Raw genomic sequence first — 24,869 nt, 5'->3', positions numbered from 1 at the left:
ACATTAAATGAGTAGCTAACACATTATCAGATCCTGTCAGGAAATTAAGTAAATTTTAAAACAATTTTATGTTAATTATTGCTTCATTATGTAACCATCAGTGATTGAACATAAGCCGAGTCATTGACAGAAGTGGCCCAGATCTCTATAGCCAGAATCGGGCCAGTTACAATGAACAGCAATCGGGCCAGTGCTTTACAGCCGTAACAAAACTGCATGTGCCAGAGCGAGCTGCGGGCCAGAATCGGCCCGGTAAACACACGCCGATGCCGAGTCAGAGCCGCAGGCGCCGCGGGGCAGCCGAGCTCGGGCCGATTACTACATGCTATCTGGGGATTATGAGACATTGCATTCATAAACTCAATATAAACACGTGTGAGTGGTTATAATGCGTAACGCGATTATAACAGATGGCAGAGTGGCTAGTGTGCAGCCGAAATAACGTTAAATTACACCCGCAAATGGCGGTTGTTAATGTCAAGCCCTGATTATTATCCCTTAAATGTCACCCTAGTCTTGTCTGAATTTGTTCGTTCGCTTCACGTTATAATTTCCCAGACGTAGTTTTGATATTCAGGTCAAAGTCCACTTGCGTTCGTAGTTTTGAAGTGTTCCCCCTATTACAGCGACTTCTTCAGGCATGTTCTGCAGACAGGGTGACCATCTTCGATTAAGTTTCCCTCAGGACTTTTGTAAAAGCCAAAAAATGACAACGCCTCAGATTTGGTCCTTTTAGAAGTCTGAAAAATCTCCCGGCGCTGTCACTGCCTTCTGCCATTTCTTCTTCTCATTCAAAAAACAGCTGCGCTGCGCCAGACGGACGCTGACTGGACAAGATTTACCGCGAATTTTCACAATCGTGATAATCACACGCGGTTTTTGTCAGAGTATTGTGTATGCGACTTTAAGAGAGGCCTTAAAGGAAAAAAGGAACGTAACGTCAGCTAGTAGAGAAGAAGCACATGTGTACTTAAACCTCTGTTCATGATTGTTTCCATTAATAAATGTAAAGAAAGAGTCATCGTCTGCCGCCTTCCTTGACATGGTGTCAGAAGTGGCGAGGTAAAGAGAGAACTACATGCCCGAAAATGCCACTGTTCAAGCCGCCAGACAACTTTACATTCGACAGGCCGGGAGAATGGCCGTCATGGCGACAGCGTTTTGTGAGATACAGAACGGCTGCCAAGCTCACAGCAGAGGACGGGACCGTCCAAGTGAGTACATTAATTTACGCGATGGGAAATGAGGCAGAAAATATTTTCAAATCCTTCGTTTTCAATGAAAGAGAAAAAGAAGACGATTTCGAGACAGTTTTGAAGAAATACGATGACTACTTTGTACCGCAGACCAACATCATTCACGAGAGGGCGCAGTTTCACCAGCGATCTCAGAGATCAGGGGAAAAAGCTGAGACATTTATTCGTGCACTGTACGAGTTGTCAGAAAACTGTGACTTTGGTGCTAACAGAAATGAGAACATCAGAGATAGATTAGTTGTAGGAATTAGAGACAAGGATCTGTCAAAAAGATTACAACTAATTAAAGACCTCACACTGGATGTTGCAGTACAAATGATAAGACAAGCAGAGGAAGTTACACACCAGGTCAGCCAGCAGGGGGATCCAATGTGCAGCGTTCAAGAGATCAGAAGACCCAAACAGCGTACTGGCTACAGGTCTGAGCACAGCAGAGAAAGCCAACCTGGTAAAATACGGAATGGCGAGGACAAATGCAGCCGATGTGGCAAAACAAAACATAAAGACAGAGAGAAATGTCCAGCTTTTGGAGCAGAATGTAGGAGATGTCACAAGAAAGGCCACTGGGAACGCATGTGCAAAACTAAATTAGTCCATGAAGTCATGAGGGAAGATGGAGAATCTGACTCATTTTACCTTGGATCAGTACAGCAGCCTGGAAAAGGCAGCACTGAAACATGGACTGTCAATGTGACAATAGGAAATACACCAGTAGTATTTAAAATAGATACAGGGGCGGATGTGACAATAATAAGCGAACAGACATTCCAGAATCTACAAAAGAAACATGAACTGTGCAAAGCAAATGTCATACTCAACAGTCCGGGAGGTCAGCTAAAATGTGTGGGTCAATTCAGAAGCCACATAAAACATAAAGCGGAACAGTACGAACTGACCATATATGTTGTAAAGGGCCCAACAGTGAATAATCTTCTCAGTGGAAGGGCAGCTAAAGAAATGGGCTTGGTTAAACGAATAGAAGAAGTAAATACTAACAATGGGGACCACGGAAGGCTAAACACTGAACCAGTTAAGATTCTACTCAGAGAAGGAGCAGAACCGTATGCTGTTAATACTGCCCGTAGAGTCCCATTGCCGCTGCTTCAGAAAGTGAAAGAAGAATTAGGAAGGATGGAAGCTAGTGGTGTGATTGAGAGAGTCACCCAACCAACAGACTGGTGCGCACCTATGGTGCCCGTCATCAAACCCAACGGACAGGTGCGAATATGTGTAGACCTGAAGAGACTGAATGGAAACATCAAAAGAGAACGATTCATGCTGCCGACAACAGATGAAATTCTCGCAAAACTAACCGGAGCCAAAGTGTTCACATCGCTAGATGCCGCAAGTGGCTTTTGGCAGATACCGCTGCATCCTGAGAGCAGCCGGTTAACAACATTCATCACACCATTTGCCAGGTATTGTTTTAAAAGACTTCCTTTTGGCATTAGCATTGCACCGGAGATTTTTCAGCGAAAAATGCAAGAGCTGTTGTTTGGTCTGGAAGGAGTCCAAGTGTACATGGATGACGTCATCGTATATGGAGCGACGATGCAAGAACACGACACACGATTGGAGCAGGTAATGAAAAAAATGGAACTCGCCGGCCTGAGATTAAATAAAGACAAATGTAAGATCCGAAAAAGTGAGCTGCACTTCCTGGGTCAGGTAGTCGACGAGAACGGAGTCCGAGCAGACCCCGAGAAAGTCAAAGCTATTGCTGAACTCAAAGCCCCAAGTAATGTACATGAACTAAAGAGAGTGCTGGGGATGATTAACTATATGGGAAAATACATATCCCATTTGGCAACACTGGGAGGTCCACTATACGAACTCCTACGAACTGAAACGGCATGGATTTGGGACTCAGCACAGGAGCAAGCTTTCCGACAACTAAAGGAAGCGCTTATGACATCGCCAGTATTGTCATTTTATGATGCAGAGAGGCCAACAACTGTATCTGCCGATGCAAGCAGTTACGGCTTGGGAGGAGTGCTACTCCAACAACACGGAGACTGCTGGAAGCCAGTCGCATACTGCTCGCGAACCCTTACTAGTGCGGAACGTCATTATGCACAGATAGAGAAAGAGTGTCTCGCAGGAGTCTGGGCGTGCGAACATTTCAGCAAATACCTGAGTGGAATGGGGCATTTCAAACTCATTACAGACCACAAGCCGCTGGTTCCTTTGATTAATTGTAAAGATTTGGACAATGTACCAATCAGATGCCAGAGACTTTTACTCAGACTGATGAGATTCAATGTGACAGCTGAGTATGCTCCAGGTAAAACACTTGTTGTAGCAGACACTTTATCACGAAGCCCACAAAGCAGCACCATGGACAGCACCACGGAAGTGGACGTCAGCTGCTATGTCAATGCAATCGTTGAATGCCTTCCTGCTTCAAAAGGCAAAATAAGTGCAATTCGGGATGCGACGCAACAAGATGGAAAATTGCAGAGAGTGAAGCACTTAATTGGAATCGGATGGCCTGAACATGCTCGTGATGTACATCCCTCTGTGAGAGACTTTCACGGATTCAAAAGTGAATTGTCTGAGACTGACGGCTTACTTACTAGAGGAAACCGTATCATCATACCAGAGTCTCTTCGAGGAGAAATTATCGAACGAATACATGAAGGACATATGGGCTTGACCAAATGTAGGGAAAGAGCACACACATCTGTATGGTGGCCAGGACTGTCCTCTGAATTAAAACAGAAAATTGAGAAGTGCACATTCTGCTGCAAACACAAAAGAACACAGAGAAAAGAACCTCTGAATCCAACTCCGTTGCCAGAAAGACCATGGCAGCGCCTGGGGGTAGATTTATGTGAGTACAAAGGAAAGAACTACATCGTACTCTCAGACTATTATTCCAGATTCTTAGAAATCCTACACCTATCGAGCACTACAGCTGAACAAGTAGTCACCAAGCTCAAAGCTACATTTGCACGATTTGGAATCCCAGAAGTTGTCGTGTCGGACAACGGCCCACAATTTGCGAGTGAAACATTCCAGTCATTTAGCTGTGAGTATGATTTTGAGCATGTGACTTCAAGTCCACATCATCCCTCGAGTAATGGTCATGCAGAACGTGCAGTCCAGTCAGCAAAAGCCATCCTACGGCAAAAGGACCCGGTATTAGCGTTGCTGAGCTACCGAACAACCCCAAATGTGTCAACTGGAGTGAGCCCGGCAGAACTTTTGATGGGACGGAGACTCAGGAACACATTACCAACACTGGGCCGCAACCTCATTCCTAAGTGGCCAGATCAGAGACTGATACGTAGGCGAGATGATGCTGCTAAGCAACAACAGGCATTCTATTTTAATAGACGGCATGGAGTGAGAAACTTGCCTCCGCTAAAGCCAGGAGATCCAGTCCTTGTCAAGTTGGATGGGGAAAAACAGTGGAAGTCTCCAGCGACAGTCATGGGGCAGAGTTCAACGGAGCGCTCTTACATGATCAGTAGCCCAGAAGGGGGAATGAAAAGGCGTAATCGGCGCCACTTACAGCTTCAATGTCCCTCAGAGAGCAGTGATGATGCCAAAACAACAGGGCACCCAGAAACAAAGTGTGATGGGGATACAGTTCGAACAAATGACTCACTGCTCACACAGACTAGTGAAGGATGTAGAGTAACAAGATATGGTAGAGTGAGTAAACCAGTTCAGAAGCTGAATTTGTAATACTGTATGTCTTACAAGTAGTGTAAGAATTGAGGTTAACAAACTGTTGTAATGTCAATGTTAGTGGTTGAAGTTAAGAATAGGGAAAGTAAAGAGAAGTAAAATGTTGATAAATGTGAGAAGCATTAATACTGTGTTATGTAAGTCATGCATACAGTTATTCTCTAATGTAGGGAACTATAGTTGGTTGTTTAAGAGAGCATAAGTTGAATCTTTAAAACACTGCCTTGTGTTAATTATTGAAGAGGTAATATACCATGTTCATTGTAATTCGGTATACCAGTTCTTCTGTTAAAAGAAAAAGAAGAAAGTTCTTAAAAGGGGGAGATGTCAGAGTATTGTGTATGCGACTTTAAGAGAGGCCTTAAAGGAAAAAAGGAACGTAACGTCAGCTAGTAGAGAAGAAGCACATGTGTACTTAAACCTCTGTTCATGATTGTTTCCATTAATAAATGTAAAGAAAGAGTCATCGTCTGCCGCCTTCCTTGACAGTTTTAATGAATATCGTATAAAGATTTTATACGATATTACTAACCGTCTCTAAATTTTATCGTGGTTTATCGTGAAACCGGTAATCGTTTCATCCCTAATCGCGCGTTATATTTCTGACGCACTTCAAGTAGCTCGGCAGGGGGAGATTGATGAGGCGGACCGGGAAGATGCGGGGGACTTAGTTAAGTTAATATTTCAAATTAATATTAATAAAATAGTATCAGTAATACATGTTGGCGCCCCTATGGATGAGTGGCGCCCCTAGCATTTGCCTATTCCACCTATGCCACGGGCCGGCCCTGAAGGGGGGGTCTGAGGGGTTTCAAAATGGCGGAGTGAGTGGTAACACTTTTCCAGGCTCTGGTAGAAACTTGCTTTATAGTCCTTGAAATGTGATAAACTAGTGTGTCAACCCCTCTAGTAAACAGATATTTAACGTTGTGTTAAAATCTAGTGACAAAACTAAGTCATCACATCATTCTGAGGGCTTTTTCCTTGTTTTTTGGAATCATGTCCGATCACAACAACAATTTGACTGCGCTCCACGAGGCATGTGACGAAGTTGACGTTGAGGAAGAAATGGAAGCGGAGAATCATTCATTTAAAGAAGACAAAATTAACAAGGATCATACGCCAGTGAAACAGCCGAATCCAAAGAAACAGAGGCAACGAAGAGAAATTGAGGACGCGAATACTGGCGCTGCAATTCTACAGGCTCTGACCAGAAAAATGGATGAGCAGACGGAACTTTTGAAAAGCTTCGACAGACGTATTGAAGCTAACACAGCCGCTACAAAAGAAAACCGTGAAGAAATCTGTGTGCTTCAGAAAAAAATAGGAGGGCTTCAGAGAGAAAACAGCCTGCTAAAAGAAGCTTGTGCAGAGCAAACCCGCTACAAAAGAAGGTGGAATCTGAGGATGATTGGTCTTCCTGAAAAGGATGGAGAAGACGAGAGAAGTTGTCATCGGGATACTGACAAGAGTTGTTCCAATGTCTGTGGAGCGGCTGCGAGACACAGTAGACACTGTTCACCGGCTGGGAAGGAAAGGCGACGCTGCTACCTCAAATAACACACCGAGAGCAATCATCATTCAGTTCGGGATGAGAACGGTGAGGGATGATGTTTGGAAGAAGTCGAAGGATGCGAGAGTGTGTAGAGATATGCACATACGTTTCAAAGAAGACTTCTCGAAAGAAGATAAAATAATTAAGATGTTTTATACTGACATATATAGTGTCCCTGAATCCTGGAATAACTCCTAGGTTTGAGGTGCACCGTGGGATTAGACAAGGGTGCACGATTTCTCACAAACTGTTTATTCTAGCCACTCAATCACTTATTATCCTCATTAGTCATAACCCCGATTTGCATGGAATCTCGATGTTTGATAAGGAATTCAGAATTAGTCAATTTGCAGACGACACCGTAATCCTTTTAAGGAATAAATTAATGATTGATGTTGCCCTTGATTCAGTTTCAATTTTCTCTAAAGCTTCAGGATTAACACTCAATATTAAAAAATGTGAGGTACTTCCCATTCACTCATCAACAGATTCCATCATATCTTCAATTGAGGTTAAATCTGAAGTGAAATATCTTGGAATATTTTTATCCAAAAATGCTATCAGAAGGGAAGATGTTAATTTTTCTAACCGATTAATTGATATGAAGAAATCCTTAAGTCGCTGGCTCTCCAGAGACCTCACTATCTTCGGTAGGGTTACTCTATCTAAAACAGAAGGTATTTCCAAAGTTATATATCCATGTCACTCCCTGTATGTTTCTTCCGGTAATATTAAGAAAGCCAACTCAATTATTTTTCAATTCCTGTGGAAAAATCAAACCCATTATATTAGGAAATCACAGCTTGTTAAAGACTATGATATGGGGGGTATCAAAGCCTTGGATTTTGAATCAATGTTTGGGACCTTTAAGATTAAATGGTTGAAAACATATCTATCACAGCCAGATGCTATGTGGTTTCACATTCCTAGACACATTTAAAAAGGTAGGAGGGCTTGATTTTCTTTTGCAATGTGATTTTGAGGTGACCAAAATTCCTGTTAAATTATCAAAATTCCACAAACAAATTCTTCAATACTGGAAGATGATCTTCACCCATATTTTTTCTCCACATGAATCCACCTTATGGAATAATAGGGTCATTATGATTAATAGGAAATCTTTGTTTAGGTATGATTGGTATGATAAGGGCATTGTGTTTGTGAATGATGTTATAGATGATAATGGTAACTTTTTGGGATATGAAGCCTTCTTAGACAAATATAACTTAAACTGTACTTATAGAGAATACAATAAGATCTGTAAAGCAATACCTGTCCCATTATTCCAGTTAATTCGAAACACATTGTTGTATACAATAAGAAGACCCTTACCAACTTTACCAAATTTAGTTATTAACAACTGTATTTTAGTTGACAATAAATGTAATAATAAATATATTAATGATGCTTTGAAATCTAGGTTATTTTTTGATTATGACAGAGGATTGTGTGTACAGGTTCCGAATATAGGTGCATTGTCCATAGGAAAATCACATTTTAAATTTATTAAATGGCCCATTTCCCCAAAAGTCAAAGAGACTCACTTTAAAATAATTTATAAAACATATCCGGTTGCGGACTTTCTCAGAAAAAGATTTAAATTTGATGTAGACCCTTGTGCATTTTGCCAGATGACTGATGAGACTTTGGAACACAAGTTCTTTTTTTGCCCCATGTCCAATAGCTTTTGGTCCGAACTTCACAATTGGATATCACTTGGGCTGTTTTGGGAAAAAAAAAACAATAAAACCACACCTGCCACAGCAGTCTAGTTCTCCCCGCCACCATGTTTAAAGCTTATGACACGCCCATCTCGGGAATTGGGGTATCAAAATTATTTCCGAACTTCCCAGTGGTATACACGACATCAGAGGGCGTTCATGTGCAATTTTTACCTAGGAAACTCGTATTTACGATAATTCCGATAGCACGTGAAGGCAGCATCAAGATTGATAATATCCCTACTCTCACCTTGACACACATCCTCTTTTACATGGATAATTTAGATTCGTCAGTATCAGATATAGTAAATATGATTATTCTTATGGGTAAATATCATATTCATTGTAGTAAGTGGAGATGTTCTAAGCCTTCCTTTGTATGGTTTATAAATTTTAAATTATATTTTACCTCACTGAAAAAGATGAAATCAACTAAAATTGCCATAAAAATGTGTAGTGACATATCTAGGAAACTATTGTTGTGAATAATCTCCCTTTATGTGTGCCGCTCCAAATGTTAACGTTATTATATTTAGCCTTTTGCCATTGATTTGTGTTTTTAAATAGCCCCTTTCTTTTGTTTTGTTTTTGTTTTGTGGTTGTTTTCTGTTTAGTTATTAACTTTTGTATTTTGACAACATTTGTAATTACATGTATGTGTATATTCTCTTTCCCCTATGAGAGTTTTGTATTTTGCTGTTTTTTGTCAATAATAAAAAAAAAAAATAATAAAAAATTTAAAAAAAGATATGATGGGGGAGAAGAATTAATACGTGCCTCACGTTTGGTTGATAAAACACTTCCTCAAAGAATACACCCGTGTATCCCATAGACCGTAAAAAAATATGGACGACGCAACTTCATTGACTTCCGCTGACCAAAGTTGAAGCTTTCATAGGCCCGCTCACGGCGCTGACATCTTGGGACCGAGTCTGCGCAGTAGCGATCTCGGGACCAGAGTTGCGCAGTAGAGAACAGGAAGTAGAGGCGCGATTATCAAAAGCCCGCCCACACTCTCGCAGATGCAGAACAATTAATTATGTTGGTGTGAAATAAACAGTTATGGAAGTGTAGAAATTAAAGCTAAAGCTCCAATCTCCTCCCAAAAATCCAGAAAAAAGTCCGTTAGTGCCTCAGTGACAACTTCACTCAGAGAAGCCGTCAATCTCAGCTGTCAATCATGACGTCACACCCCCCGTTTTTATAGCATCAAATAACTCACTAAAACTAAACTTATTTAAAAAACGAACACTTGAAATGAAATTATTGTAATAAAAACTGCCTAAAATGACAGAAACCATCTTTAGGAAACAATTATTTGAAGTGTAATTAAATTATTTAGTGTGTCTCGCGCCCATTCAAATACATGGAGGGGTGGGGTTTAGGAGCTATACTGGGACCGGCCACCGGGGGGCGATCGAGGCGCGGAAGCTTCAATTTCTGACTCGAGCACTACAGGCTTGGTGTATCCTCGCTCATGACTCCTCAGGAAGCCTCCTCACTCCTCAATCCTCACTGAGCTCGGACGGTTTCCGGGTCATAGGATGGAGGACGGAGGAGCGAGGAAACGAGGAGGGATATTGAGAAGCAGGTTTCGCGCCAAGATGGCGTCTGTGTAGCTGAACCATTTCTGTCGCTCATAAAATTTTGTGCAAAACTTAATCTCGTTTTTCCTTCCTTGATTTTTTACGTTACTTATACAATTGCCTTTATATTCTGAATGAGTCTACAACGTTTTTAAGACTAAATTGGGAATATTTACGTTCTTTTGTGACTGTCATAACTAAACGTCTGTCGCGGCCTAAAGAATGCGTTGACTGAAACTCGCGTGTTGCCAAAACCGGAGGGGGAAAACATGGAAGGAATGGCAGAAAGTGTGAAGCGTATGCATGATTATGCTAAAACCACTCCCGAAGAGGATTTAAGTATGGATTGTGTACCGTCTTCAGAAACCCCGACCAACAGCCCTCTTCCGAAAATGCGGCGACAGGTATCAGAGCCTTCAAATACGGATATACTACTGAATGATATGTTGAAGGCAATCGAGAGGTTGGGGAAAAAGCAAGATGACTTCATGGAAAAGTTACTGGGAATTGAACAGTCTGTTGCTTCCAAATTCTACCCTGATATCTGAACTTGCCATCAGAGTTGATTCAGTTACCGAGAAAACAGAGAGAGCTACAGGGAAAACTGACGAACTGGGTGCTCAAGTGGCGGCTGTGTTAACTGAAAACAAGCAACTGCTGGAAAAAGTCGACGAACTGGATGCATATAAAAGACGATGGAATTTGAAAATGTCTGGTATTCCGGAGGAAGCAGGAGAAAATGTAAAAATGATCGCAATGGATGTTTTCTCTCGAGTCTCGCCGGGATTGAGAGATGCTCTTCAGACGTCCATTGATGTTGCACACAGAATCGGTCCGAGAGCAGAAGGCGCACCTCCACGGCGGATTATTGTGCAGTTTTTGTCACGCACTCATCGGGATCGCATCTGGCTGGACGCGAAAAACTCTGAAGTCCTCAGACAAAAAGGCATAAAAATAACAGAAGATCTGACACAACGGACGAGGGAGGCGCGGAATAAACTGTGGCCGTCAAGCCAGGAGAGATGGAAAACGAGCTGGGTTCAAGGGATCGTTTGCCATCATTGATGGAAAGAAGATCACAGCGGATAATATGTAAATCATATTAACGTTTGTCCTTTACTCTTTTGAGGACTAAAAGTGAACTTCATAAGCACGTCCTGTTTGTTCTCTCATGGCATTTCTTTTTTGAATGCATTGGTTATTGGTTGATATTTTCTAAACCTTATGATGTTTGATATGGAAGGTTAAAGAGATAGGTTTTTACACTCTATTTCCTTCTCGCCTAGTTAACTCTTCTGCCTATTAGGGCAGATTGCTCTTTCTGTGTTCTTATTCAATGTCGTTCAACTTTTTGTGCTTTTCACTTAATGTTCGGGGGATTCGTGATCTTACTAAACGAAAAGCTTTATTTTTATTTTGTAATTCTAAAAGAAGAGATGTTTATTTTCTACAAGAAACTCATTCTAGTGTTAATGATGAGTCTTTTTGGTCAGCACAGTGGGGAGGTAAAACTTTATTTTCACATGAACCTACTCATTCAGGGGGAGTTGTAATTTTATTTAATCATAATTTCAGTGGTAAATTTCTAGAATCACATTTCTCTTCAGAGGGCAGATGGATAATAGCGGTTGTTCAATCTGGAGAGGCTGTTATTATTTTATGTAATGTATATGGCTTTAACAGTTCTGATTTAAACCGCATTCTTTTCCAATCTTTGTCTACAAAATTGCTTGCTTTAAGTCTGAAATTTCCTTCAGCAGCATTTATTGTGGGAGGGGATTTTAACGAGGCCCCTGATCTCCATTTAGATAGATTTCCCCCAAGACTAAATATTAATTGCCTTAATTTAGTTATAAATGATTTTTGTAACAGCCTTTCTTTACGGGATGCTTACAGACACGTCCATGGAAACAGTATCTCCTCATTTACATGGTTTAAAGCAGACATGTCACAAAAAACTAGAATAGACCTTTGGCTTATATCTGATTGGCTAATTTCTTTTATTAATTCCTGTACTATTTCTCCTGCCCCTCTTACGGATCATGCCTGTATCGATCTTGAAATATCTGAGGTGAACAAAAGTTCTCAGAGACGACCAGGATACTGGAAACTAAATACTTCGTTTTTACAACTTCCTTCATATTGTTCAGGCATTAAGAACATTATTGAAAAATTTTAAGTTAATTCAGACTCTGCTATAGTGAAATGGGAACTCTTTAAGTACGAGTGCCGAAAATTTTCAATTCAGTTTGGTAAACAACTTTCTAAGACAAAGGAGTCGAGAAGCTCTGCGATCATAAAGGAAATAAATAATATTTTATGTCTATCATCTCCTAGTGAACAAGACAAAGAGAGATTGTATTTACTGAGGGAAGACCTTGATGTACTTTATGCAGAGAAGGCCAAAGGTACATTCATCAGATCAAGGGCAAAATGGTTAGAATTTGGAGAAAGAAATTCAACATACTTTTTTAATTTAGAAAAAAGAAGATGCGAGTTAAAAAGGATTTCATCCCTTATTATAAATGGTTATCTCACTTCTGATGAAAGCAAAATTTCTAGGTTTGTAGCTGACTTTTATCAACGACTTTACACTTCTTCTTTTAATTCTGAATTTTCAAATCAGTTCTTCTTTAAGGTGGATCCATTTATATCAACCATAAGTGAAGATAGTCAGGCTGTTTGAAGAACTGGACACTCTAATTACAAAGACCCCATTTAATAAGAGTCCGGGCCCTGACGGGTTACCATTTGAATTTTATCGATCTTTTTGGAGTGAAAAAAAAATATTTGATCTTAGATGTTTTCAATGAGTGTTTAGATAGAGGGGAATTATCTGAATCGATGAAGCAAGGTCTTATTACTTTAATTCCTAAACCAAATAAAGATAAAAATGTTTTAGATAATTGGCGCCCTATCACATTGCTTAACTCTGATTACAAAATATTAGCCGCAGTATATGCTAGGAGACTAAAACCCTGCTTAGAAGAAGTTATCTCACCCACACAATCTGGCTTCATAAAAGGTCGACACATCTCAAATAATATTCGTCTGGTTTTAGATCTTTTAGATTACTCTGAGTTGGTCAATGATGATGCACTTATTTTGTTCTTAGATTTCTACAAGGCATTTGATACAGTAGAGCATGCCTTTATGTATAATGCTTTAAGACGATTTGGCTTTGGTCCAAAATTTGTGCAAACTGTACAGACCTTGTATAAAGACATCAACAGTTTTGTATCCTTGTTTAATGGAACTTCACCACGTTTTGTCATTGGGAGAGGGATCAGACAAGGATGCCCTATTTCTCCTTTTTTGTTTCTGTTGGTTGCAGAGCTTCTTAACCTTTATATAGTGCATTGTTCGAATATTGAGGGCATCCAAATAGCAGACCGCACTATTTTAATTAGTCAGCTTGCAGATGATACATGTATCTTCTTAAAGGATAAAAGCCAGGTCCCCATTATATTAGAGACCATTCAACTTTTTTCTGATGCCTCTGGCCTTTCTGTTAATCAGAATAAATCAGAGATCATGACAATTCATCACTCTAATATCCCAGATGTATGTGGAATTAAGATAAAACAAAAGGTTAGATATCTTGGCATTATAATTAATAAATGTCCACATGAAAGAGTTAAAAATAATTTTTCAACTTGTTTGCATAAAGCAAAAACAGTTTTTAATTGCTGGTCTCAGAGGAACCTGTCAATCTATGGGCGTGTTCTGCTTTCCAAGGCTGAGGGAATCTCAAGGCTATTATACCCTGCTCTCTCCTTGTATGTTAACCCAAAAATGTGCTCAGATATAGACAGGGCCTTATTTAAATTCATCTGGAAAAATAGAACAGAATATGTAAAGAGAAAAACGATTATTAGAACATTTTCAGAAGGTGGGCTTAACGTTCTTGATTTCAGTACTCTTAATAGAATTTTTAAAATTAATTGGATAAAACACTGCTTGGCCCAGAATAATTCTATTTGGTTTTATATTCCCAACCTGTTTTTTGAAAAATGTGGTGGCTTAAAATTTTTACTATCTTGTGACTTCAAATGTAGCAAACTTCCCATCAAATTATCGAATTTTCACAAACAATCACTGGAAGCATGGAAAATAGCATTTAAACATAATTTCTCTCCACACTCATGCATATTATGGAATAACCAACATGTGTTATATAAAAGAAAGAGTATATTTAAAAGAGAATGGTTCGATAAGGGAATTATATTTATTTCTGACTTACTAAATGGTGATGGTGAGATTTACACTTATCAGCAATTTAATTCTCTGTCAAGGATTGAGTATTCGTATAAAGATTTCCATATGGCGGTGAAAAGCATTTCCACTAAATTACTTCACCTTATGAAAGCTCATCTCAGTTACAATTCAGCGTGCCGGGAGACTCCAAAACTTGTCATTGGATGTGTTAATATATTTGATACGAAGTGTAATAACGCTTACATCAGAAATTGTATTACTCGAGATATCAGTTGTTACCCAAAAGCACTTATGAAATGGAAACAATTTTTCCCTATAACTTCAATTGAGAAAATTTGGTCAGTAAGCAATAAGTTTTTATTGCCAAATAAGGTAAAGGAAATTCATTTTAAAATACTGCACAGGTATTATCCATGTAATATGTTTCTTAAAAAATGTAAAGAAGATTACTCACCACAATGTTCTTTTTGTAAAATCGAACCTGAAAATCTCATACATTTATTCTGTAATTGTAAATATTCAGAAGACTTCTGGAAGCAGATTTCTATGTTGATTTTTGATACATTTTACAAAATAATCAAAATAGAAGAATCTATGATTCTTTTCTTAGACTGTAATACTGGATCTGATGTCATTGATAACACATTGAAGTTAATTATTCTTCTTGGGAAGTTTCATATTCATAAAGCTAAAGTAATGTCTATAAATCCTGCATTTAAGTTTTTCTGTAAAGATATTAAAAAAATTTATGACTCACTGAATTTAATAACTAGAAATAAGAAATGTATTAAAACATCTCTCATACTGGAAAAAGTAATTTGAAAAATATAATGTTTTACCTTGTACAATGTAAGATCTGTTGTGCGTATCCTCCCCCAATTTCAATTTCTGTTAGTTTTTTGTTTGATGTTAAATGTCATTGTATATTTGTTTCTTTGAAAACTGAATAAAATAAATAAATAAATAAATTAAATAAAATAAAAAATATTGAGAAGCACCATATGCCCTTCACTCGTTAACTTCCCTCCGTCTCGTTCACTCGGATGTGCGTCATTGCTTACGTTGCATGACTGCCCACTGCCCACTACTGGAGGAACCTTTGCAATGGACTGAACTGGAACGTCCTAAGCCCTTGATCACTTCGAATCCACTATGGAGTTGATTTATTATTTATTTTTTTCCTTTACGAAATTGTTTAATACCGCATTCTATATGTATATATGTGTATTTGGGTTGTTTTAAATGTTTTTAAAAATAATAAAAATATCATAGAGTTGTTTGTGACGTCACTATGGTTAGGGAAATGGTTAGGGAAGTTCGCAAGTGCGTGTCTAAAACTGGAGTGGAACGCAGCATTGGAGAATTTGTGATATATTACGCTCTTGAACACACATTTACACGCCTCGCTGCTCTCTGGTGGACGAACGTGTAGCCTGCAGTCGTCTTTTTAGTGCAATATTGGTCAAAAGTGCAGGAAATCAGAAAACGCTGTTTGCCTGTGCAAAATGAGGTTTACAATTTTTCCAGCCAAACATGAAGACTGCAAAGATATAGAACGCATGATTATGGTGAGCATACAGACAAATACCATGCAGAGTTTGTTAAGTGTGTTTAAAAGACAGTGGGGTGCGTCTCAATTAGCTCCCTAGCTTCCTAGATCTTGAATCAGTATATCGTGTACACGAATTCGGGCACTGATGAGGGCTTTAAGGACCCTGGCTAATCACAAATGGTATTTATGAACAACGGCAGAACTGATATCTTTCTGACATTATTTTTTCATTTTATTTAAAGTACATACATAATGGTACATAGGCCTACTTTGCTTGTTACATGTGTCAATTGCATGACGTGCATATTTTTGTTTCCAAGTGCATTGTTTCCTTTTAAAATAATGTGATAAATTCATGGCATGTATCACTTCGTTCTATAAAACCTAGTTAGTTTTAATTCATTTTTAGTACAGTCAAATAATGTTATTGTTTAAATAATGTATATGTTTTGGTATCTTAAACCCCTAAAATTTTAGGTGGTGCAACCATGTAAAATCTTGAATTTAAACCAACAAATACGTGAACAAATGACTGAAAACGAATAGCTATTGTATTGAATGCATTTACTGTTATACTTGTATGATTATTTTTCTGTCTTTAAAAGTAAAATTGCGTGCTAAAGATACTAAATACAAGGCCACTAGATTGCAATATGAATAAAATACACAACCACAAAATGTTAGGCACTGTAGACACTCTAAGGGTTACTTTGCTAAATTGTTATTTAACTATTAATACTTGTTTAAACACATAAAAAAATACATTACATCAATTTAAAAAAAGATTTTTTCTTTATTTATCATTAACCCACATAAACATGCAACATTTCAGCTGTAAATAAATTATAAATGTTAGCTAGATTATGGTCATTACCTGTCTAAAGATGTAAGTTTATGCTGAAATATAAATAAATAACGGTTTGTATTTAAAAAAATAAATAAATACCAGTGCACTGGTAGGATTGGATTTGGATTTAGCGATTGAGACAGCCTTTAAAATGGCAGACAGACATGATAAGTGCCCTGACTACTGAACGAGGGAGTTGATTGAAACGCACCCAGTGATTGTTGAATGCAGAATGAGTTTCGATTATCTGTGTATGTCTTATTGTAGGAATTGGCAGTTTATGAAAAGATGCCCGATCAAGTGAAGATATCCCATAAAGGTTATTTTAGATAAGCTGACCCATTTAATGTTATTACAGCCAAAATTAAGCTACCTGTTGCTTACTAATTAGAGTCTGGCTCTGTTGGTTTTCTTTGTTTTCTGTTAGAGTTGGAGAGGGATGGATTTGGCCCAAATCCTTTTTACCATTGTCTTCTAGCTGAGGTACCTGAGGAGCACATGTCTAAAGATGGTAATAATGACTCCTAAAAGACCAAAAATGTTCAGAGAAAACAGTAATAGGTAATCAATAACTTAAAATCTTTGGTTTACCTGATATAACCTATTACATTAAATGTTGTTTATATATTTGTTATTATTTTACATCATAACAAATTTAAGTTGCATCAAATTTGGACAGAAAGATCTCTCACCACATGTTCATTTATTCATTTAGCAGCGACTTACAGATTTGCTAAATTTGTATTTGATGAATACAAAAAGTGATTCATCATAAGGACACAAGAAGTGCCAGTAATACAAAGTTTGTCATTTTTCAAAATAGTACAAGCTAGAACATGGAGGGATTAAAGAAAAATTATAGCATGGACAAAGTAATAGTAAAAGCATAGAGACTTTTTTTAATCAGTATGCATCACCCTCTGTAATAATTAATCTCAGTTACTGACAAAGCTCAAAAGTCCTCAACCCCATACCCCCAACCTCACCACAGAGTGGCCCTCATTTATCAAAAGTGCGTACACCAAATTTCCAGCGTACACCCAAAACCACGGTGACTTTGAGATTTATCAATATGGACGTTGGCGTACGGCACGCTCAAATCCTACGCCAGCTCAGGAGGTGGTGTACGCACGTTTTGAGTTAGTGCGAAAATGCGCAGAAAAACTATTCCTAACACCACAAAACGCACTGACAAAGATATGCTATATTATGACCCACTGTGAAAACAACAACAACAACAATAACAACAACTAAAGCCCTATTCGCACGGGAAGTAGGCTATTATCTGGGGACCTCGTGTGATTTAGAAATTACTCCCCCACATCTGAATTTTACTCGAATTTACTGACTTATCTCCCAGATATGATGTAAAGACATGAAAATGTTTTTTCGTTATAGATATAGCTGTATGAAATTATAAACAGTCGTATCGATATCATTTTGATTGTTTTATAGTAATAAAAAATAATTTTGTTCAGTTAGAGAACAGACGCAATTAAAAACGTAACTGAGCAATAATAACAATACGACGGAAGATTCCGTTTCAAAGCTAAATGTAAAAGTGCCCATTTAAGCGAGTTTGTCATTGTACTGTTCTGTTTTATCTGTTATCATGACTCGGATGAATGTTACTCTAACGTTTTCAAAGAAATGAAATGTACCTTTTATTTAACTAAAGCTGCTGCTTCCGTGTAATTGAAGACAGAGTTTCTGCTACAGCTCATTCTAAAGTGAAAGTATAATCCGCGCGGCCGCACGGGAATTCATAACGGTGAGCATATGCAGCCTAGCTCCATTCTTCGTGAAAGATAAAGATAGAAATGCGCACAGGACACAAAAACCTTGCAAAAATGATATACGATCCGCCTAATCCCGGCCAAATCACAGAGATGCCGATTCGCACGGGACTATATTATCACAGGACCTCGATGTTCTGCGAAATATAGGTAATTTGCGGGAGAATTTTTACTTTACATATTACAGACATGGCCGATTCGCACGGGATTAAGATCACAGACATTCTCTGTGATTATTACAAATCACCAGAGGTCCCCACATAATAGGCTAATAATCCCGTGCGAATAGGGATATAGTAATTATAAACTTCAGTGTTTATTTTTGTGCAACATGGACTTCAATGTTTAATTTGTGTGACTTTACCAAAGCATTTGATTTGTAGGCATATGTATCCCTCCAGTTGCGAGCCTGTGAACTTTACCTGACGTTGGTTAGGCCCGGCAGCTGCGCACGGACTGGGACTGAAAATAATTCAGACTGACAAAATAATAAAAATGACATTCTTCTTCTTTTAAATAATAATAAATAAATAATAATAATAACGACATTCTTCTTCTAAATAACAATAAGCGTCATTAATAATACAAATCATAATAATAATAAGAATCTTACAAATTGTCATGCAATTATTAATGTGAATGAATGGTACTCCACATCACATCATCATCACTATTGTACACCCCAATATGTGACGTGATACGAAATTAAATGCTAATTATTTCAAAACACCTGCTGTAAAACAATGAATTGTGATAGGTAATTTCTCATCCAAACAGCTATTTAAACTGGATTTCCACCGTACACCTTTTTGTGGGCGCCTTTAATCCCACTCTTTAAACTCCCCAATAAAACAATTTTGTTTTGTTTCCACTTCCCTGGTGATGGTCTCGATCTCCACGTCAGAGAAGTTTCGCTTCTATGCCGTCTTCCGTGTGTCCATGGCGTAAAATGAGGGCGTGGGGGAGGCAGAGACTTGAATATATAGGGGCGTGTTACGATCGTTTTCAGCCGCGGCATTTATCAAGGGCAGGTTTTGCGTACGCCTGGATTTCAGAGGTGCGCACAGCTTCATCAGGCGGTGAGAGGAGTGTAAGCATAATCTTACGGCAACATATACGCCCGTTTCTACGCAAGATTGATAAATGAGGGCCAGTGAGTGGTGTACAATGACATTTTTCATCTGGATTTTATAATTTTATAGTTTTCACAAGTATTCTTACTGCAGCTGGCTTTCCACAGGACACACTAAGGTTGGCTATGCTCTCTTCTTCTATACGTACAGCACCTGGAAAGGGAGGACTGTGTATATGGAGGATCTGTATGTGATGCCAGAGTACAGAGGTGTGTATATCTTCTCAGTAACCCAGAGTTTGATCCAAAATGCAGGATTGTGTATTTACTCACTCATCTCTCCTTATGTTACAGGTAAAGGCATTGGAAAGGCTTTAATGGCAACTGTCGCCAAAGTGAGTTTTTAAAAATATTTTTATATATAATTTTATATTATCTGGATAACTTTTTGCATCATGGTATTTAATTTTATCGTATGTTTGTCGTTAAATTGATTGAGCAGTGTGGTTTCAATGTGGTTCAATGTTTTTTATTTACTTTATAGGTGGCCAAAGAGCAGCATTGTGTGCGTTTACAGTTCTCTGTACTGGATTGGAACAAACCCTCTTTAGACTTTTATTTAGCTAAAGGTGCAGAGGACCTCACAGATAAGGAGGGCTGGCATTTTCTCCGCTTTCATGGAATAGCTCTGGATATTCTAGCACAGGAAGCACCTTAAAGAACATTAAGACATCTGACAAGTTTAGGTAATGTCAGTAGGAATACTTAGTGTAGCCTACATATTTGGTCTGTATTTTTTAATGCAGTACATGCAGTGTTAAAATAAAAGATTAAAGACATTTTTGGAAATAAAAATTTATGATAATTATATTTTTTTGTGCCACTGTTCAATGCAAACTCACTTTGACGTCTTAAAAATACATTTTGTGATAAATAATCTCTTGCAAGTACTGTTTTTGTTGTAATTAGTAGTTGGACTATTTTATGCATCTGTCCTCAAATTCAAATTGCACTTCTCCCTAAAATTTGCAAGTGAACCGAACCAAATGGTTTTAACCCAAATCAATTAAGTACACTAAACATAAACATTACACGATTTGTATGATTTTTGTCATTCTATTGAATTTTTTAAGTGGAATCAACTTAACTGAGCTTATTTGAGCCCGTTGGAAACGACAGAGGCAGAGTGGAACGCAACACTGCACAGATGTAGCGCACACATATCTGTCAACAGTTGCTGGTAAGTTGAAGGTCTTTAGGTTTTGCTGTGAAACCATTATGAATTAATTTATTATTTTGTTACTGACAATATCTGGTCAGTGTTATTCATTAAACAAACAGGCAAAAAGGTTATCTTGTGGGTTCATGCTACCATGTTCATCTCTCAAAGAAAATCATCAGTTGTCTCCAGTAAGATTGATTTAGTTTTTTTTACTGACCATAGTTGTGACCTATTACTCCATCTTGACGGTAGACAGAACACCAGATCGGATCCGACTCTATTATAAATGCAGCCCATTTCATAAGTTTTTACATTGCTTTTGAGTGAAGTATTACACAAACAAGCTTATATTGAAATCTCATGCATGTGACGGATACTAACCCAAGTTATTTACTGAAAAGTTTTCTTTACTGTTCTACTGAAAAAGGTAATCTACATCTTGGATGGCTTGAAGGTTTAAATTAACAGCTTTTTTTATTTTTGGGTTAACTATTTCTTTAATAAAGACTGAACAATGATCGATGGGAATTTTCTTCCTTAGATTAAAAAAAATTATACAATGTTGTCTCTGCCACCACTGCACCTCAGACCTCGCTTGCCAATTAGAGGGCTTCCTGTAATACTTGATGACCCTACTGAGTTCTTCAAAGCATGCTTTTTAAGTATTTGTCAGTCATAGATTATATAAATTAAAGGGGTCATAACATACTGTACTTTTTTAGCTAACATTAGCTGCTGATGATCAGGACTTATACCAAAATGTTCCAGTTGGAATCCTAGAAAACGAAGATGTGGCACAGCATCTCCTGTCTTTCCAACCCATCCATCCTCAGTGGGAATCATCTTGAGGGGAATTTTGTGATGGACAATGTAGAGAACCTCCCTCTCACTCACACTGGCCCTCATTTATCAATCTTGCGTACACCAATTTTCCAGCGTACACCTGGCGTACACCCAAAACCACGGTGACTTTGAGATTTATCAATATGGACGTTGGCGTACCGCACGCTCAAATCCTACACCAGCTCAGGAGGTGGTGTACGCACGTTTTGAGTTAGTGCGAAAATGCGCAGAAAAACAATTCCTAACACCACAAAACGCACTGACAAAGATATGCTATATTATGACCCACTGTAACAACAACAACAACAACAAATAAAGCCCTATTCGCACGGGATAAGTATTATCTGGGGACCTCGTGTGATTTAGAAATTACTCCCCCACATCTGAATTTTGCGTGGCGCATTCGCACGAGATAAACTGTGATTTTACTCGAATTTACTGACTTATCTCCCGGATATGATGTTAGGCCTACTTGAAAATGTTTTTTCGTTATATAGCTGTATGAAATTATAAACAGTCGTATCGATATCATTTTGATTGTTTTAGTAATACAAATAATTTCGTATAATAACAATATACGACGGAAGATTCAGTTTCAAAGCTAATGTAAAAGTGCCCATTTAAGCGAGTTGTCATTGTACTGTTCTGTTTTTGTGTTTTTCATTAAGAATAATATTAAACACACCATTCAAGCAATTAGGCTACTCCCAAATTGTGCTCATTCTAAAGTGAAAGTAGTAGTCTATAATCCGCGCGGCCGCACGGGAAGTCATAACGGTGCGCATTATATGCAGCCTAGCTCCATTCTTCGTGAAAGATAAAGATAGAAATGCGCACAGGACACAAAAACCTTGCAAAAATTATATACGATCCGCCTAATCCCGGCCAAATAGATGCCGATTCGCACAGGACTAATATTATCACAGGACCTCGGTGTCGGCGAAATATGGTAGGTCATTTGCGGGGGAATTTTTACTTTACATATTACAGACATGGCCGATTTGCACGGGATTAAGATCACAGACATTCTCTGCAATTAGGCCTATTACAAATCACCAGAGCTCCCCACATCCCGTGCGAATAGGGAAGTAATTATAAATTTAAGTGTTTATTTTTGTGCAACATGGACTTCAATGTTTAATTTGTGTGACTTTACCAAAGCATTTGATATTCCTCCAGTTGCGAGCCTGTGCGCTTTACCTGACGTTGGTTAGGCCCGGTTAGCTGCGCACGGACTGGAACTGAACATAATTCAGACTGACAAAATAATAAAAATGACATTCTTCTTCTTTTAAATAATAATAAAATAAATAATAATAATAACGAAATTCTTCTTCTAAATAACAATACGCGTCATTAATAACACAAATCATAATAATAATAAGAATCTAACAAATTGTCATGCAATTATATTAATGTGAATGAATGGTACTCCACATCACATCATCATCACTATTGTACACCCGAATACATGTGATGTGATACGAAATTAAATGCATATTATTTCAAAACACGTGCTGTAAAATAATTAATTGTGATAGGTAATTTCTCATCCAAACAGCTATTTAAACTGGATTTCCACCGTACACCTTTTTGTGGGCGCCTTTAATCCCACTCTTTAAACTCCCAAATAAAACAATTTTTTTTTTCCACTTCCCTGGTGATGGTCTCGATCTCCACGTCAGAGAAGTTTCGCTTCATTGCCGTCTTCCGAGTGTCCATGGCGTAAAATGAGGGCGTGGGGGAGGCATGAGACTTGAATATATAGGGGCGTGTTATTCTAATGACGATCGTTTTCAGCACGGCATTTATCAAGGGCAGGTTTTGCGTACGCCTGGATTTCAGAGGTGCGCACAGCTTCATAAATCAGGCGGTGAGAGGAGTGTAAGCATAATCTTACGCCAACATATACGCCCGTTTCTACGCAAGATTGATAAATGAGGGCCACTGTGTCTTGTTTTTGGGTTGATTTCTAAACCTTGATTCTTGAAGGGAGTGGTAGGAACCTTGGACACATAGCCAGGCCGGGGTCTCAGTACCACGTGGGTGTCGAGGAGGATTTAACCGTCTCTCCCCCCTAGTGAACTTGATGGCCAGGTAGTGCTTCCCAACAAACGTACCTCCTATGGGGTCGTGAAATGCATATATTGCGGAAGCATACACTTGGAGGGTGGAGGGAGACAGCCTTCCCTCAGTCAAGGAGTAAAACAACTGGCAGTGAGATGTTTCTGGAGAAGCAAACAAGTTGACCCAAGCCTCTCTGATCTGTCTTCAGATCAGCTAGACCGCTTGGGGGTGGAGTCGCCACTCTCTCGGGAGCGCAGCCCGTGAGAGCTCGTTGGCCACACGGTTGAGCGCACCGGGGACCTGAATTGCCCGAAGCGACCTCCGATGGCCCTCAAAACAGAAAGCGGGATCCGGGAGAACAGACTGTAAGAAGGCAAGTTTTCTTTCCAACTCCATGTGTTTATAATTAACGGGTTTAAAAATTATACTGTTAAATATATTTATAATTTAGGTAGAATTAACACAAAATTGTTAATTTACATATGCCTGATGTATTTTTATTTTATTTCCATCGATACAAGGATGTATTTTGACCTGATTCTTCTAAAATGGCTGACCCAAGTTTGCATGTGATTTCACGAGTTCACACTTACAAATAATCAGATGGTAAATATAGTATACATAATAGTATGCGTGGTAGTATGCGTATTTGGCGTGCTGTCCGAGGAGAGTGCTCCGAGCTCGGTATTTGGCCCGAACCCAGAGTACTCCCCCCGTATCTCTGGTTAGGAAGTAACCAGGTGAGTGTGAGCCTGAGGAAGATGGGGTGGTGGAGGGATGCTGGGAAACTGTCAAAGAACTTTGGTGAGTTGACTGGGTATTTATGTAGTCCTTCCCTTGTGCTGATTGGGTAGACATGTTGATTGCTGATTGCTGACAGCTGGTTTAAATGATGTGATAATTGGATAGATCATTTGAATGTGTTCCTCCCGAACTTTGTTAGTAAAACATAATTTAAATTTTTAGGACATTTTTACATAATTGACTTGTGTAACATAGATAAGGTAACACCAACAACTCTTGATGTTGTCTTGATGAACTAAAAATAGCTTGACACATGCTTTTTTTTTTCTCCATTTAAATTGTAAATAATTCATAAATGTATTAAACATATTAATATTTTTCAGTTTGGTCCATTGTTTTCTCACAGCATGCTACCTCTTGCTTAATAGCGATATAGTGTAAGAGTCAAATGACCTCAGCATTTGCAGGGACCCCATTTTCAATAATTTGTATCAGAAATGTGGCCCACTCACACAGCTCCTTCCCTTAGCCTCTCATATGTTTTTTTTTTTTTTTTGTATTCCCTGGATACATGACACTTTTATGGTTAAGGTAAAAGTAAAGTAAAGGTGTCATTATATTAGTGGAATGTAGACTAACCATGTTATTTTAAAAGCTTACTGACTTACTAAAAGTTTACTGATACTTATTTATC

At 38.5% G+C, this 24,869-nt stretch overlaps 1 protein-coding gene across 1 annotated transcript; it reads left to right on the top strand.

Moving 5' to 3' along the window:
* Positions 1 to 15,320: 15,320 nt before the first annotated feature.
* On the top strand, positions 15,321 to 21,062 carry sat2b (spermidine/spermine N1-acetyltransferase family member 2b). Its single transcript, XM_079813961.1, has 6 exons — positions 15,321 to 15,600; positions 16,699 to 16,750; positions 16,859 to 16,942; positions 19,468 to 19,569; positions 19,654 to 19,694; positions 19,844 to 21,062. The coding sequence occupies exons 1-6, from the start codon at positions 15,538 to 15,540 to the stop codon at positions 20,015 to 20,017; spliced, it is 516 nt and encodes a 171-aa protein (XP_079670087.1). The 5' UTR covers positions 15,321 to 15,537; the 3' UTR covers positions 20,018 to 21,062.
* The last annotated feature ends 3,807 nt before the right edge of the window (positions 21,063 to 24,869 follow it).

The sequence above is a fragment of the Gobio gobio genome, assembly GCF_949357685.1.
Source record: "Gobio gobio genome assembly, chromosome: 4".
In the NCBI taxonomy this organism is placed as follows: Eukaryota; Metazoa; Chordata; class Actinopteri; order Cypriniformes; family Gobionidae; genus Gobio; species Gobio gobio.
This window is presented reverse-complemented; position numbering and strand designations above follow the sequence as displayed.

What these genes read in the sequence shown, in the direction of transcription:
- sat2b (XM_079813961.1), top strand. Translation starts at nt 15,538, where the DNA reads ATGAGGTTTACAATTTTTCCAGCCAAACATGAAGACTGCAAAGATATA. An exon ending in ATATAGAACGCATGATTATG is followed by an intron (nt 15,601 to 16,698) that starts GTGAGCATACAG and finishes GTCTTATTGTAG; the next exon opens with GAATTGGCAGTTTATGAAAA. An exon ending in AGTGAAGATATCCCATAAAG is followed by an intron (nt 16,751 to 16,858) that starts GTTATTTTAGAT and finishes GTTTTCTGTTAG; the next exon opens with AGTTGGAGAGGGATGGATTT.